Source organism: Asterias amurensis, chromosome 5 (assembly GCF_032118995.1).
Source record: "Asterias amurensis chromosome 5, ASM3211899v1".
In the NCBI taxonomy this organism is placed as follows: Eukaryota; Metazoa; Echinodermata; class Asteroidea; order Forcipulatida; family Asteriidae; genus Asterias; species Asterias amurensis.
Window position 1 is genome coordinate 8,481,788 of NC_092652.1, and position 17,632 is coordinate 8,499,419.

General features: G+C 39.7%; 1 protein-coding gene across 9 annotated transcripts in view; it reads left to right on the plus strand.

Annotated features, from left to right (window-relative positions):
* LOC139937683 (CLIP-associating protein 1-like) overlaps positions 1 to 17,102 on the plus strand; it is a 101,868-nt gene extending 84,766 nt beyond the window's left edge. For 7 of the 9 annotated variants that reach the window (XM_071932941.1, XM_071932945.1, XM_071932948.1 and 4 more), the window contains 9 exons: positions 1,426 to 1,917; positions 5,488 to 5,551; positions 5,972 to 6,029; positions 6,557 to 6,683; positions 7,391 to 7,519; positions 11,494 to 11,631; positions 11,763 to 11,831; positions 12,720 to 12,836; positions 13,482 to 17,102. In XM_071932941.1, coding sequence (XP_071789042.1) covers positions 1,426 to 1,917; positions 5,488 to 5,551; positions 5,972 to 6,029; positions 6,557 to 6,683; positions 7,391 to 7,519; positions 11,494 to 11,631; positions 11,763 to 11,831; positions 12,720 to 12,836; positions 13,482 to 13,583 — 1,296 coding nt within the window. In that variant the 3' untranslated portion in view covers positions 13,584 to 17,102. The remainder of the gene's footprint in view (positions 1 to 1,425; positions 1,918 to 5,487; positions 5,552 to 5,971; positions 6,030 to 6,556; positions 6,684 to 7,390; positions 7,520 to 11,493; positions 11,632 to 11,762; positions 11,832 to 12,719; positions 12,837 to 13,481) is intronic. The other 2 variants (XM_071932949.1, XM_071932950.1) reach the window with 2 other exon arrangements.
* Positions 17,103 to 17,632: the final 530 nt, after the last annotated feature.

Genomic DNA, 17,632 nt, shown 5'->3' on the forward strand with positions numbered 1-17,632 from the left:
TTGCAAACAAAACCAAAAGAGACGTCGCCCAAAAAGTATAATCAAATCCAAAACAAAACAAAAAACTTCTTGATTTACTGCATAAACAAACATCATCTTACACGTACATGTATAAGGTGCCCTTGTGGGGTCTTGTACGTAATTGAACAATAGGCCCCGCAAAGTTTTCCTTCAATCGGCTTCGGAAATAGGTTCCTCTTCTGGCATGTCTGGTCAACTCACAGTCCTGGGAGGGGGTTGGTGGGGGGGGGGGGGGAGGGTTGCATAGACCTCCACTAATGACCTCATTGCCTTAGTGTATACTAACTGCTTAGCAACACAAAAGGGGTAGTAGTGTGAAATGCAAAGAAATAGTATTCTTAAAATTATCTGCATATTTTGTAAATAACTGAAATGCTGTAAGTACATTTATCGCTGTGTACATTTTGGTAATAATATTGACCAGGCGCTTTTGAGGTAGTTTCCTTTATTGCCATTAGTTTCTTAGTAAAGTTGTAGTAATTCTCTCTTAAACAATGGTGTACACTGTCTGGAAATATCAATGGAAATGTCATCTACCTTTTAGAGAGCGTCACTTTCATCGCGGTTACAGCACAGGTTTGTTCCCAAACATCCACCCTCCTTAAAGAAGCACATTGCCTTCAAATTATTTCAAAATATTTTAAGGTGTCTGGAATTGCTCCTCGTCTTTTTTCAAGAGTTGCTCATGCATCAAAATACCGGAGTGGTTTGTAATTAGTGAGTAGTGAGTAAACAAACTTAAACGTGCCTCTTGAAATACAACCAGGGGAACGTTCATGTAGTCTGCCATTTTGCGGTTCCACAATGTAGCGGACTGTGTTCTGTCATAAAATCACACACAAAACACACAAAACACACAAAAATTTCAAGGGAAATTTTGAGGGAAATTTTTGGTGAATCATTATATATTCTACATATTATTTTCAAAACGTACACTTTTTAAAGCCCAAAACGCCCCAATCCAAAGGCAATGTGTCTCTTTAACCTTTACATTTGATATTAATACCATTGTGTACCTTTCCCCACTCTTTGAATATAACACCACATTCATTGCATCAATCTTGGATCGCTTCAACTGAATCTGTAATTCGAACCAAAATTTGAAAGTTTCTGTCCTAATCCTACCAATGTATTTTCCACACTGTCAGTTCAAAGTACATGTTAAATAACAAATATGCACAGAAAAATCTGTACATGTAAGTCACAGTTTTGCAGTCGGAGTGTATGAAATGTAAGTTCGTTTCTACCCTTACACTGATGTCTATTCAGTACTTTCCTGAGTTTAGAGTATACAGTACTTAATACATATCGGTGTAAGGGTTAAAAGGGAATTTTATTCTTTATCCCCTATGCAAACATTAACACATATATGAAATAATTTGTATTTGTCTAATGTCAATGCAGAGTATAGCCGTGGAGCTCCAGCGTAAGGCCTCGCCGCGATCGCCCTACAAAGCTTCCCCTCGCTCCACGGACTCCTCCCCACGGGGCAGCTATGCCAGCAACGGACCCCCGGAGTTCGACACGGAGAACATGAACTCAGAGGACATCTACGACTCGCTGCGGCGCACGACGGCCGAGATACAGAGCTTCACGTACAGCAGCCGCGACGACCTGGACGCCTTCATGAAGGAGGGACACCGTGTGGACAGTGATGAGGTATCGGCCGATAGCGGAATCACAAGTTCCATGACGGATGTTAGGGTGGATAGTCCCCAGGGCAAGGTGAAGGCATATCCTGAGTTTTCGCCGGCTCGTAACGGTTCCGTCTTTATCCATGCATACCAGCAGCAGCAGCAGCAGCAGCAGAGCATTGCCAAAACGCCCCCAGCCACTACACCATCCCCTTCTTCCGTTACACACAACTCCTATAATCCATCCATCTACCAGGATAATGTTAGTACCCCCCTTGCTTTTTTCTTTATTTCTGTTATTCGTTTCATTCTGTTCGCAGTTTTGTTTTATTCCTTTTTCTTTTTCTTTCTTTATCCAGAAGAAGGCACAACATTTTACGTTTCATTTTGTTGTCCTGTCTTCCACAAGTTCATTTAAAGGAAAACTGTATATAAATTTATTACTGCAGATTTTTTCGTTAAGTTGGTTTGTTTTCTTTTGGGGATTTCTTATTTTAACTTTTTGTTCTTAACCTAGCCAAACTAACAACAGTCATAGAATTGAAAAACAAACAACACACCACTCATTGGCAAGGTTTTTTTGCTTTATTTAGTTTATGCAAATGTCTCATCAGTTCCTGGTTATTTCTTTAGGGGCAACTGGCAACTTATTCCTTAAAAACTAACGAGTTCTTTACTGTGTCTTGTTTACTTCTAAGATGTCCCTAAATTCATTTTGTTTTGTAAAGACAACAAACTCCCCTCATCATTAGGAACACTTAATATAAAACTAATACACAACACTTGTATTAGTGGCCATACATTCTACACAGTGGCCCACCAAAACCTTTTCAAGAGAACGGCTGTACTTAAAAATTCTTGAGGACAAAATCCTTATGTGGCCACAACGAGAGTGAAGAAACACTAGTGTGGTGTCTACATGTATGATTATTTAGTGTCTTCTTTGTGTTGATGTACAGCTTTCAGATACACATTTACTTCAATGTCGAGTGATCAAAGAAATATTGATTAGAACAGGATTTGAACGTGTAACCTCCGGATTAATGTGCGGGCTCTCTACCAACTGAGCTATCTATCTAGCCTAATATTGACGGCCTCGCCATTTTGCCAATATCTTGTGTTTTTTTGGGGGGGGGGGGGTGGGGGCACCAAATGCGTCCAATTATAATTTGGGACTATTATTCCCATACTTTTGTAAGGATTTTCAAAAATACTTCAAACCAAGGGCAAAGCCCAAATCCTTCTTATTTTAAAGATTTTTTTAAATCCCACCACTGAATGTTCAAATTTCAATCCAAAACATCATCAAAATCTCTTTCTTCCTTAGTTCAATCAACTTTTTCTTTTTCCTTTCATCATCATTTTATACTCATAATACAAAAGTCAATCAAAAGACATTTCGAGCAAAACAAAAGTTCACTTTTCAAACTGCTACAGGTAGTGTAAAAAATCAAAATGGGTTTTCATGGACAGAGATAAATTAACACAAACAACCTAAGTAGGATTTGAAACTTTGCATGGTGGAAAACGATATAGAAAGGTTTGCGGTAACACCATGTAATGACTATCTCTAATGAGTTGGGGTGGTTCTGAAAAGAACCGTTGGTTTCAACTCGACGTTTCGATCAGTATGCTCTGATCGTCTTGTGGAGAAGGCTGGCCTCTGATGCTGCATGCTGCTTAAGTACTGTGGAGGTGGATTGGTGATGCATGAAGGCGGGAAATAGAGACGGGAAATGGAGCTCGGTGATGCGTGGTGAAACTTGCTGTGGAGCCTTGGCATCAGAGTCCAGCTTTCTCCAGAAGACGATCAGTATGCTCTGATCGTCTTCTGGAGAAAGCTGGACTCTGATGCCAAGGCTACTGATCGAAATGTCGAGTTGAAACCAACGGTTCTTTTTAGAACCACCCCAACTCATTAGAGAAAGTCATTACATGGTGTTACCACAAACCTTTCTATAAGAAACAACACTTGCAACACAGTCAAATAACACTTGCACCATTTTTTTTATTTGTTCAGTTTTTTTCATAATTTTTTTAAGGTTTAAATAACCTTCCCCATTCCTGTTATGTTCAGTTGAATGCCCAATTCACCTAATACAGTTTCCGTAGTCTGATTGTAGTGAATGCACACAGTTGTTATTTTAGTGTATTATTTGCACCCCTGATGAGTCCCATGCACGTTCCTGATGTGTTGAAATACTCCGAGTAGATTGCAGGCTTGCTGTAGTTTTCAACAATTTGATTTGGCGTCTAAAGAACTGAACCAAAAAACTAAGTACATGTATTCATTCATATCCGGTCGACCTTGCTGAGCGCCTCGTACAGTTTCATGCCAAAACTGTTTCAATGTTTATGAATCCCTCTCTATAAAACCACCTTCCTTTCAAGAAAATCGTTTCTCAAAATTTGATACATTATCAACAGCTGCAGTGCTTCTTACCTTTTTTTTAGGGGGGGGGGGGGGGGGGAGTAATGTCAAAGGACTACATGTACCCTCCCTTTAAGGACAGCGTCATGTTTCGGACAAACAGCGATTTTTACCTTGGTTCTTAGAACAGATAATTAGGCAGCACCATTTGAAAATCTCTCTTGAGTCTTGTTTGTGCTGAAAAACCAGTGGGTGACAAGTCAACGTTTCAATCATGCTCTGATCATCTACAGGAGAATGATCACAATTAAGAAGATAATCTGAGCACACTGATCAAAAACGTTTAGTTGTCGCCCACCAATTTTTTTCTTCAGAACCAACATTACTCAAAAGAGATTTACACATGGTGCTACCGCAACCCTCACCTATTTATGCTCCCGTCATGCAATGTTTCAAATCCTATGTACCTAAACATTATTCAGTATTTGCCGGTGACGAAAACGCGATCGTACAAAACTATGAATGTTACCCAGAAGCTTCCCTGGTATGCCTAGTAGATTTGTAGAGTCGCTTGATTAGAAACATGCCTTGCCACTGTGGATCTGTCTGCTCTAACACCCGGCCAACACGTAGTACGTGTACATGTAGCTAGATGCATAGATTGTGTTGTGTGGATAGTTACACTCCACAGTACTGTGTGATTTTTTTTCCTGAACATTTTGATGCATTAATTTCTCATCTTGTGGCATAAAATCTTTAAGAGCAAGGGAAATATCAAATTTAATTTTGTGATACATGTACGTTTCCCTTCCTCTTTAAATGCGAGAGCTGTCACCGTCGCTTGAGCACATTTGTTGATGAGTGTGCAGCCGATTGTAGATTGGTTAAAACAAAACTAAAAATCAATGCATTAAAATTGTACAAGGAAAGTGTAATGCGAAATGGGCAATAACACCAGTGTAATTTCACTAAAACATTGTATTGCCCCTAGATGTTTTTTTTTATTATAGTTTTCATGGTGTTATACTGCAAACCTTTCAATATTATTTTTTATATTTTTTTATATATTTTCTCATGAGAATCAAATTTTGAGTTTAGTTGTACAACAATCTTTTTTCTAGTTTTTCAAAAGAGCAAAATTTTTTGTTTGAGGGGTTTTGATGGCAGATTTTTTTTTTCTTCCAGTTAACCATAAATTGCATTTTGGGTTGGTGGTGGGTTTTACTCATTAATTCACACCTTCACGACTCATCTATTGTAATCAATAATATAAATTATGAAATATGTTGCCACTTTTACGGGTTGTTTTCAAAGCCATTAATAATACTAATTCATTATGGTTTAAGTTATGTTAATGTACTAAAATAATTTGTTTCTATTTTAAATACATTTATCAATTTTGATGAATTGCTTTTAACAACCATTTCATTTTGAATGCATTATTTGTTCCTTGTTGAGCAGGGTATATCAGATACTAGACTGACAGTCACTGACGGTGCGTATGATGATGACATACTGGCTGAAGGTAAGAACCTGTAGGAAAGATTAGTTCATATGATGGTGTCAGACTTGGGATGTGTTTTTTGGTTCAAAGGCATGATGTGTCGCAGTCAGGCACACTTACCTAAATTCTGGTGTTTCTGATTAGCAGAGTGTTGGTTCGAGTCCCGGTCTTGGCATGTGTGTCTTTGAGCAAGACACTTTGCTTTGTCCTTGGGATTGGACATTAAGTCATAGGTCCAGAACGCTTGTAGTAGTTTACTCCTGTGTTTCTGGTTCACATATAGTAAGCAATCTTGATTACAGGTTTCCTCAGGCTTGCGAGCTAAAGTGATTTTAAAAGTTCACTTCTTTAGAGGAAGGACTTCATCATGTTCTGTCACTTAGCATTCTCTTGATGTCTCTTATAAATTACACCTTTTTTTTTTCTTCTTATTGCTAACAGGTGACCATGTGGACATCCTAGTTCCTCTGCTAACAGAATTATCAAATCACAATCAAAGGTAAGAGACAACCGATCAGAAAAATTGTGATTAAATAACCTATAAAGCCTATTCAACCCTACACCATACATGCCATATGAACAGCTACATACAAGTCAGCCGTTGTGCTCTAAAATACAGGGGTCCGGTTGGCAATAATCAGTGATGAACTACATGTACATCATATACATGTAAGATAAGTTAGTTACACCCGGTTCAGACAGGGGCTCCAAAGACGCACTGAACCAAATAGATTAGGGGCGACTCTAGGTCGATACAAAAACATTTTGGTTTCAGACAGGCGAACTAGACATTACATTACATTGGCTCGGCTCATGACAAGTTGGACTTCTGAAACAAAGGCACTTGAGAGCTATTTAGTACAACTAGAACAGTTAATCGTTCGACTTCTACATGTAGCGTGTCCAGTCGCTCCTAACTGTTTAAGACGTCAACATTTTCATGTACTTAATTCAGAGTTTGGTTCAGCGCGTCGCTGGAACGCTTGTCTGAAACGATTGTGACTTTTCCTTGTTTTGTTGTTGAAGGTTTGAGGAGAGACGGACAGCCATGATGCAGCTCATCAAGTTGACTAGATCCGAGAGTGTTGCGATGTGGGACAACCACTTCAAGACTGTATTACTCCTTATGCTGGAAACACTGGGTGATGTGGAGGTACGTAGGGTTTAACAAAGAGGCATTTTCATTCTTTATGCCATAGTCATTGCTGAAAGTTTGACTGAGATTGTCTCTGTTCTGACACAGTGGGGTTTGTTTTTGCAGACATAACCAATACTTGTTTTTGTCATTGGTCAGTGATTAGACAATGGGCAAAACAACCAAACAGATAACATGAGAGTGGGTGTTTTAGAAACTCGACACAGTGGAAGATGATAATGAGCCCGTTACCATTAAATCAGGTACAATGTACCAGTGAGTACTTTTCAAGGTTACCAACAGTTCGTTGACTTTGCCTGTGGAATTCTTTTTCACAGAACTTGAGGAAAGTACTGAGTATACAGTGCTTAATTCACATAACGATAACAAAAATATTATTGTCTTTATCCCTGATGCAGAAAATAATCTTGATTAAAAGTGGTTAGTTGAAAGATGCAAATGAGTTTGTTGTTGGGGCCCGATATTATCCAACCTTATCAACAGCTGTCCAGAAAACAATTTGCCTGTAAAACGTTAAAGAAATTCATTATTTGTGGCACACATGGAAATACTTGTAAATGGTGTTTGAAAAATCACCATCAGTAACATTTTGTCCATAAAAGATTTTAATTTGGGGGTCTGTTTTAGTGAAAGTTAGGTTGATGCTAGTTCAAGGGAATTGAGAGTTAGTATCACTGTTGACTCTGTTTTCTTTGACCTTTCAGGCTTCTATTAGAGCAATGGCCCTGCGCGTGTTGAGAGAGATCTTACGGAACCAACCTGATAGATTCAAGGACTATGCTGAGCTGACGATACTGAAGATACTGGAAGCTCACAAAGATGCCCAGTCAGAGGTAAGGCGTCACACTCTTCATCATGGGTACCTGGTTTTAGTCCTGGATTAGGATTATTCTAATCTAATCCTTTTTAAGCTTGGCTTGTGTTTAGCTGTGCTTATGAAATTAATCGTGGTAAGGGTAACTACTACATGTAGGTAAACAGAAAAGGACTGCTTATAGGCTTAATAAAATTGGTTTTAGAATATGTTTAGCAAACGTTAATCTGAAAGTGTTTATATGGTCCCAGAGATGGGGCGTGACTTCATTTGCACTTCAACTTCAGTGTGCATACCTGTCGTACACCACTAACCAATCACTAGTTTACTATTGGTTCTCACGTGAGCTACATGTAGCTCACTGCTTGTCTGGATTTCTACGGGTCAAGTTAGGCGCTGTTATTAGCTGCGGCCTCGGGAGAAATGTTGCTCCCACTTTTTCTCCGGTTTACCGGAATCCGTCTTGTTGTATCGTTGATTTTATATCAACGTTTTCTTGAGTATGTCGTCCTTCATCCTGAAGCAGTTTGGAGCATGGGATCTTCTCTGGAAGTACACAGTTTGGAAAGAAATTTCGGACATCGAATCCAAAATGTGAGTAGGCTTACCAGTAGCCATAGTGGTTGCCAGCACAACATCTTAACAATGGCTTCGAACAATGCGGTTTCGGTTCAGCAGTCAATCGACAACAGACCTCCCATTGTGTCTGCTACTGTGCATCGCTACACTAAACAACAGCTACTTGACTTACGCGTGAGTAGAACCCCCATATCTGACAAGTCCTATAACACTATGAAGGAACTGGGCATTGCTCGTCACGTAAGAAGTCGACGTGCAGGAACTCATATGTTCAAAAAGATCAAGAATTGCCGTGTCCCTCGACCTGTCAATACACGAAAATCCCATACCAGTAATCTTTCTAACTTGCGACCAATTTCCCTCGGCAAGCCATTTTCCAGTCTATCCATACATCTCTGGAATGCGAACTCCGTTCGCAACAAAACCACCACCTTATTGGACCACATTATATTGTTTGATGTTGATATAATGCTACTGACTGAAACCTGGTTATCCGATGACGACATGGTTGTAATTGGTGAGTTTACACCCCCTGGTTACAGCTTTATCAATTTTCCTCGTGGCGGTAAGACCTACGGTGGAGGAATTGGCATTGTGTACAAGAAATCTCTTCAACTATGCTCTACTCCATCCGATTTTTCATCCATTAACTTTGAACATTGCATCGTTACTCTCAACAACTCCATCCAACTTATCGGCATATATCGTCCACCTCCGTCACGTGCAAATGGGCTGAAAACATCTGAATTTTTGGACGAGCTTGAAACCTTTCTCGACGAGAAGTTGGTCACTCCTTACAAAACTGCCATACTAGGTGATTTCAATGTTCATGTTGACTCACTTGATAACCGGGACTCCAATAAGTTCGCCAAGATCGTTTCCAATGCAGGTTTTACTCAGCACGTCAACGGCCCAACACACAAGCATGGGCATACCCTGGACCTAGTTATGTCTCGTGATGATGAAGATCTAATCCACGAAGTTCAAGTTGACCCCTTGCTTCACTCTGATCACCACGTAGTGAAATGTACCATCTTGTGTGCCAAGCCTCCACCACTGAAGATCTCAACTACATTTCGTGAGTATGGCAGGATGGACCACGAGCGCTTTGCAGAGCTTCTTCATGACCGGTTCACAGTCTTTCCGGATAGTACCAACCCTAACATTCTCACAGAGTCTTACTGTTCAATAACTTCTACCGTCCTTGACGAAGTTTGTCCCTTTGTGACCAGAGAACGTACCGTCAAACCCAAACTCCCATGGTACAACAACTCCATCCATACTGAAAGGCGTGTTCGACGTCGGCTTGAACGGAAATGGAAAAAGAGCAACTCAGCGTTTGACGAACAAGCCTTCCGTTCTCAAAAGGAACATGTTAACAAACTGATCACTGATTCTAAGATTATGTACTTTTCTGATAAATGTACCAATTGTAATATCAAAGATATGTATGCCATAATTAATGTTCTTCTTAACAAGACTGCTCAAGTTTTACCTGAATGTGAATCTAACACAAAGCTTGCTGACAACTTTCTGTCATTTTTCAAGGACAAGGTTGATACCATACGCTCCAATGTCAGTTCACACCCTGATACCAATGTCACTGTTCCTAAACAGACTTCCACTGTCTTTTGTATGCCAGAATTTGAGCAGCTTACTTGTGACGCCGTTAAACAAATTATCATGCGTCTTTCAAACAAATCTTGCTCACTGGACACCTTACCATCCTGGTTGGTTAAAAACAATCTATCCACTCTTCTCCCGGTTATCACAAAGATTGTTAATGCTTCCCTCTCATCTGGTATATTCCCGTCCAATCTTAAACACTCTGTAATTACTCCTGTACTTAAGAAGAGTTCTCTTGACCGTAATGATCTTAAGAGTTACCGTCCTGTAGCCAATGTACCCTTTTTGTCCAAGGTCATAGAGAAGGTGGCAACATGTCAAGTAATTAACCATGTGGACAGCTACACACTAGGGGAACAGTTCCAGTCTGCTTATAAGCGCTTTCATAGCACTGAGACTGCCCTCCTTCGGGTGAAAAATGACATTCTTCGTTCCCTTGATAAAAGTAAAGCTGTTCTCTTGGTGTTGCTTGACATGTCTGCCGCCTTTGACACGGTTGACCACGACATTCTCCTCCAGAGACTTCATACTCAATTTGGAATAAGCAGTACGGTCAATACTTGGTTCAGCACTTATATCAAAAACCGTACCACCAAAGTTTCGATAAAAGGCGATTTCTCAAGACATCATATCTTTACCTATTCCATACCTCAGGGGTCCATAGTAGGTCCGTTGGCTTTCATTTTGTACACCAATCCCATTGGCGAGATCATTCGTCAACATGGTATCTCATTTCATGAATACGCTGATGATATTCAGCTTTATGCTGAGTTTGACCCTAAGTCTGAAGGTGATCGTCAGCGTGTACTCAGCAAATTATCATCATGTGTGCTTGCCATCAACAAATGGATGGCTCAAAACATGCTTCAGCTGAACCAGGGAAAGACGGAGTTTATTGTTTTTGCGAACAGTCATGTTTTATCCACTCTCCCTAATCTTGAACTAATATTGGCCGACTTTACAATTCCTGCTTCCACATCTGTTAAGAACCTAGGAGTCTCGCTTGATTGTTCTCTGAATATGTCTCATCACATTAGCTCTGTATGTAAAACTGTTAATTTCCACATACGTAATCTATGGCGTATTCGCCGGTTTATTACACAAAGTGCTTGCCATCATGCCGTCAGAAGTCTGGTCTTGTCCCGTCTTGACTATGCCAACTCTCTTTTGGTAGGTGCCCGCGAAAATGACCTCGCTCGACTCCAGCGTCTACAAAACAAGGCCGCTCGGCTAGTATTTGCGTGTGGCCGTGACCAGCCTTCTGCCGGCCTGATCGCATCGCTGCATTGGCTCCCTGTTAAAGAACGTATCAACTTCAAAATTTTCACTCATGTATACAAAATCCTCCACACCCAATCTCCATCATATCTGGTTGAACTTGTTCATTCCCAAAACTCCAATACTGCTGATGAATACAGGCAACGACTCCGCTCATCAGCTGATCAGACCCGGCTTTCCGTTCCTAGAACTAGACGGAAAGCTGGGGATAGCTCATTCTCCATAGCTGCCCCTCGCCTATGGAATGAGCTCCCCGCGGGTCTGAGAGAGGCGATCTCGTTGCCTGTATTCAAAAGCCTCCTCAAGACATTTCTTTTTCCCCACCCATCCTAGTTTGTTTGTTTTTCTTTTGTTTTGTTGTCATAGTCTCATGTAAAGCGCTCTGTTCTCCGTAGAGCGCTATATAAATGTTTCATATTATTATGTACAATACTGAGGTCAACATGGCCTGATACAAACACTGTTCAGGGATAGTTAATACAGGCCTTTTTTCTCTCTCTTTTTCTTCAGGTTGTACGTGCAGCTGAGGAGACTTCAGCCACTCTAGCGCACTCCATTGCCCCAGAGCAGTGTGTCCGAGTATTATGTCCCATCATACAGACAGCAGACTATCCAATCAATCAGGCTGCAATCAAGATGCTTACCAAGGTAAGTCAGTCTAGGTACCATACTGCTGCGTATTGATCATCAGTCAAATGGAATCTGCAATAATCAGTATTCTTTGTTGGGGATGTTTAGCAAGATATTCAACGGACTAATGTTTTAAATTTCACAATTAGGTTCTGGAGCTTATGCCAGGAATGGAGCTGGAAGAAATTGTTTCAGAGGTGGTTCCAGTTTTACTGAAGGTATGTGTTACTGTCAATGCATTTATAATCAGATCACATACAGTAGCAAGCACCCTTATTGATATGTTTCTTTGGCCTTGTGAGCTACAGTGACTAAGCCCGGGCATCCTAGGTTGTAAAGCTGTTGTGAATTGCAGTGCAGTAATCGCTAAGAGAGGGGATTTTGTCCCGTTGTTCCTGGCAGTGGCTACTTACATGTAATCCGCCTCATAAACCCTTATAAATAGATCTACATACATGTATGCATATAAATAGATCTCATAATTCAATTTTTTTTAAAACCTTTCTTTAAAAGTATCTGTTTGTTCAAACGCTCTGGGTACATGTACATGTACCTTAGTTGTATGTTTGCTATGTAAGACTACATGTACAGTATATGGACAACCCTCACAATAGCCCTGAGCCAACCAACCACAGCTCTCCTTTCAGGAGAACCAATCAGAGCGGTGATTGACTGAACCCCTATAAATAGGCCCACTTCTCTCTTACATTATCTCTTCATTCTCCTGACGATGACTAGAGCAAGCTAGTCGAAACATTGAGACCAATTTAAGAACTTACTCTGCGGTAGTGTAGTTAATAACGATCCTACATGTATAGGCTAAAGTAGTAGTCCCAGCCAATTTTCTATTCCGCCTACATGTAGGTAGTTAAAAAGCAGGACAGTTTTCTTCAGAACTGAGAAGTCTCCCGAACACTCCGATTTCGAATTCTCTAAAGAACAAACTCTACCTGGCAAGTAGATATACACATGGTGTTACCGCAAACCAAATACATATTGATACCTCCCCAGGCAATGCCTCAAATCACACATAAGACTACATGTATATTGTTATTAATACTTCATAAATCTTTGACGATAACTTTGATATTTGATTCCTTTAACAGTCCTACGACCATAATGAGAGTAGTGTACGTAAAGCCAGCGTCTTCTGTCTAGTTGCTATACACACAGTCATCGGTGAGAGACTGAAGGACCATCTGGGTAGTCTGTCTGGCAGTAAGGTAGGATGGATATTAATGCAATCAGCCCCTAACCGGCTGTGGGGTGAAGGTCTGGTACCTATGTAGTCTCTCCAGAGAATTAGAAATCTTGTAGGAATGATTCATTTGGCGTGGTGTACCCCCTTCCTTTTTGTCTTTATTGTATTCTGGGTATCTCAGGAAATTCTTTAGAGGTTTTCAGGGGGGGGGGGGGCTGGATGTTTTTTAACAAGAAGGGAAGAATGTGTTACAGTATGGGAACTATTGGGGGGTAGGTTTCCTCTGCCACATATCCAGCAACATGTCTCACACTCGGAACGTTGAAACCAATTAACAAACTCACAGCGCAGTAGTGAATTTAATAATGAGAAGTCCCCTCGATCCACCAAGTGAAAGTAGTAGTCATGGACGATTCTTACCTTCTCCCCAGGTACATGTAGTAGTTAAAAAGCAGGGTAGTTCGTTTCAGAACTGAGAAGTATCCTGAATTCCAACTCCAGGGTAGTAGAATGTATGTAACAAGACAAGTTCTCAAAAGAACATAGTCTACCCAACAAGTACATGTAGATACATGTACACACATGGTGCTACCACAAACCAAATATACATTGATACCTCACCATGTAATGCCTTAAATCCCATCTACATGTATGATTGTATTTTCAGACCAAGCTTTTGAATCTGTACATAAAGCGAGCACAGTCAGAGAAACAGACCAGTGTGCCGTCGCCTAACTCTCCATCTGCCTTGTCTAGCGGGAGTAGATAGTTACATCATGACAGACTCAAACTTCTTAATTTCTACACTGAGACGGGGAGTGCATCATCGATGGAAATAAACAGGTCAGGATGATATCTCTGAGTTTTTTCATCTGAGTGGGAGAGGACGGATTCTTAAAGAGGGACTAAATTCTCGCTCGTAAATTTTTGCATCAAGTGGGAGCAGTCAGGGAATGTACCAGTGTGCCGTCACCTAGCTCTCTATGTCTGCATTTGGTTGTGAGAGTTAATAGCTACCGGAAGACGGACGACATTTGTGGGTTAACTGAATCTGCAAGAAGTATTATAAGGTCAGACTTTGAAGCGATAGAGAGAGAGTTGTTACAGGTATCACATAGTATAAACCACAATGGAAACTGACTGGTGATCCCGCGGCTGCCGCTTCCCAGGTTGTGTAGTAACTTGGGTGTGATTCCTGGCTACACGTTGGTTAGCGGGTGAATGGCTTCTGACTGGCTTCCCTGATTCTGCAGAAAGTTCCCTGAAACTAAAAACCAATCTTCCCATGTTCTGATGAACAAATTTGTAAATGTCCCTGTTATAGAAACACCCTTATGATGATCTCCCTGATTGTTGTACTGAATGCAAGATACAAATGTAGGCAGCTCCTGCTAATCTACATGTACTATTAACCCCCACTCACAAATGGGAAACTTGGCCAAAACAAAACTGCTCAACAAAATGTTTATATGAGCGAAATAAATTATAAATAGAATTGCAAAGACATGAAATAAATTATTTATCCTATAGGAGGTTTTGACTAATGGTATTTAACGTTCTGGACGTATGGTCAAACTTAGATGCGAAGAAATTTAAAACGAGATTTCAAAATGGCAGCATCGTTTATTGTAGACGACACTGTCTCCTTGTAAATGAATGTTTGATCAAACATTGTATATAAACTGACATCTCAAATTGAAGTAAACTTCTTGCTTCTCGCTTACTGTAAGCAAAATGCAAAGAATTGGTGCTTACGGATGTAAGAATACCAAACTTGCGTCAAGCGTATTTCCACTCCTTGTTACTAGGCATTCTTTGCTTACACAGCTAGCGGAGCAATTCGGTGCTTGCACAGTAAGCGGAGAATGATAATCGTATGTGCATAATTCGGCGGTAAGCAGAAGTGTGAAATTGTGCCCAGTTCATTGATCAATTTTTATCAATTAAGTGAATTGAATTAACACTATTGGTTATTGTAATATGTACAAAAAGTTGGTGTCAAAGCGTAATAGTCTTAAAGTTGCCCAAAAAAAGTACAAATTAAATTCCAATGAAATTGAGAATCAGATTTATTCTGTAAGAAAAAATATACCCTTTCAAGCTACACTCGAACCTCCATTAAAATATTGACAATCAGAGTAATACATGTTATTGTTTAAAAGTAAAACGGTAAAAAACCTGACTGTTTTAAAGTTAAAAAGGCCAAAATATCCAACTGTTTTTCAGTGAAGCGACAAAAAAATACCTAACTACTGGTCATTTCGCCTTTGCTACTATGCAGCTGTGTCTATTTATACTTTGTGTATTTGTTTTCTCATTTTATATATTTGGTCATTTAACCAGTTACCATAGGAGGTGTCTAGCCTTATTTTGATGGTGACAATCTGTGCTTTAATTCCATGTGAAGAAGGAAACTCTGTACTGTTAAAAAGTGGTTTTTCTTTGTGTGTTTTTATGACATGTATTTTACATCCTAAGTGATTGTGAAGGGTGTAATTTTAGACCTTGTTTAGAGTCTGAGGGACCTGTCACATCAGGCAACTTTTACAGGCAGCTTGGAGGCAACCAACCTAAGTGCAGGCTACAAGATCACTTTTAATAGCACATGAATAACTTTATACAAGCGGTGTCTTACCATCCCTAAAAAAGATATGTGAAAAATCATATGAAAATGCTCCTTCTTCTTGGAGATTGCCTGGAACGGGTTGCCTATAAATTGCCTCGTGTGACATGGGCCTTTGATTGCCTTTATTTCGCTGCATCAGCCACGCAAAACGCAAAGCCCTGTACAAAAAAGATTACAACACTGTAACCTGCAAATACAGAGCAGCCTTCGAAATTCGTACATTCTGAGAACGATTTGGCACATTAAATTGTAAAGTTAAGATCATGGTACAAGCTTGCGAAGGATATTCATGGGAACGTTACTGGCCATTCAGTGTGTACAGGATTTTCACTAGCTTAGATTCCCATATTTACAGCTCAATGAATGTTATTTTTCATTTGAGGGAAACTGCCCATCCATATTTGGGTTAGTCGTTGTACTCTTCCTGAATAAACCTACCACTAAGTACCACTAGAAGAACAACTCTCCCTGATTCTGCAGAAAGTTCCCTGAAAACCCCCCAAATATTTCCATGTTCTGATAAACCAATTTGAAAATCTCCTGGCTTGTGAAGACCTTTTCCCCTTTAACGTCAACTAATTCTCCCTGACTGTTTTTGTACAAAATCTTCTCGTTTGCTAGCTGTTGTCGACAGCTCTGCATTAAAGTTATCAAAACTATTTGGCAGGTGTATTTTACTATTTAGTATTTAAGGCAAAAACACTTCTTCTTATTTGACCATCAGGGTACGCCTGGCCATCCTATCCAAGGCTTCTAAAACTGGTACAAATTGCATTATATGGTAAACAGGGTGTTTTGTTTTATATTTCTGTTTATTTTTTAATTTCCACTAGGACTGTTTCTGTGTTGGCAAATCTTTCTTGTTGAATAACTTAATTTGCTCCGCGGCTCGGCCAAAGTTTCATTTTAGAGATATTAAGGATAAATCAGATTGTTTTTTAAATACAGCTTTTTGATTATTATTATGAATCGCAGAGAGTATTACATGTAGTAAGAGATATTTGTACATTTTTCGTGTTTAAAATTGTGGTTGCAATCAAAATAATTTTTTTATTTTTTTTTTTTTTGGGGGGGGGGGGGAAAAAGTGATTGATTTGGACAGAGGCAGCTTTATGTTCGTGTGTTGTCTTTCATTGTGAGCAAGCGTTTATAGATTAAGAGGTGATCGTTAAATGTTTTATAAAAACCTTCATAGTAAATCTTGTAAATAAGTACATGTCATTATTGCCCACTTGAAAATGGTTTTTGTGGCTTTTTGTTTTATATAATTGGACAGAGGATGAAGGATGATAAGAGTTGTAATTTATATGTTTTATTTCCTGTACAAATTTAGGTGTTTTTTTGACGTTTGGTGTCGCCCATCTCCCTAAAGGCCATCAGAGCGGGTTTGTTGATCAGGATTCTGGAGTTAATTTGTTCTTGTACAGTTGTAAGGATCTTCCATTAACAGCGATAGCTGCGCCCCCTTTTTATGATAAATGAAATTCTTGCTACACGCACCAAATGTTTTAAATGTGATGATTCTGAGTTGATGGACCCTTTTTTATTTATGGGGGTTTGTTTACACGATCATGTCACTTCGTTTCTTTGTATCTGGCTTTAAGGTGTTGCATGTATCATTCTTTTGTAAATAGCAGCGAAGAAAATAAAGATTAGTGTCAGTTAACCTTTCTTGTGACCTCTTTCTGTTTAATTGTATTTATTATTGTTCGATTTCAGTTTTATGTGGTTTTGCTTCAAGCCATGCTGCTTGTTCCTGTTGATGTTTTATGTCATTTTAGCCAACATTACAAGGGGTAAGCCTTGCTACTCATTCCTTTTGTTGTTTCATGTAATTTAAGCCAACTATCAAGGGGTAAGTCTTACTGCCCACTCCGTTTGACGTTTCATGTAATTTTAGCCAACATTACAAGGGGTAATCCTTGCTGCTCATTCCGTTTGATTTTCCATATAATTTTAGCCTACATTTCAAGGGGTTAGTCTTACTGCTCATTCCTTTTGATGTTTCATGTAAATTTAAGCCAACATTACAAGGAGTAAGCATTAAGAAAGTATACATGGCCTTGTCACATTTTGGCGCAAAAGGAACACTTTGTACACATTTTCAAGTGCAACGTGCACAATGCTAGAGCCTTGTACACTTTTTCAGGAGAAAAGTACACAAGGCTATAACCTTGTACACATTTTCAGGC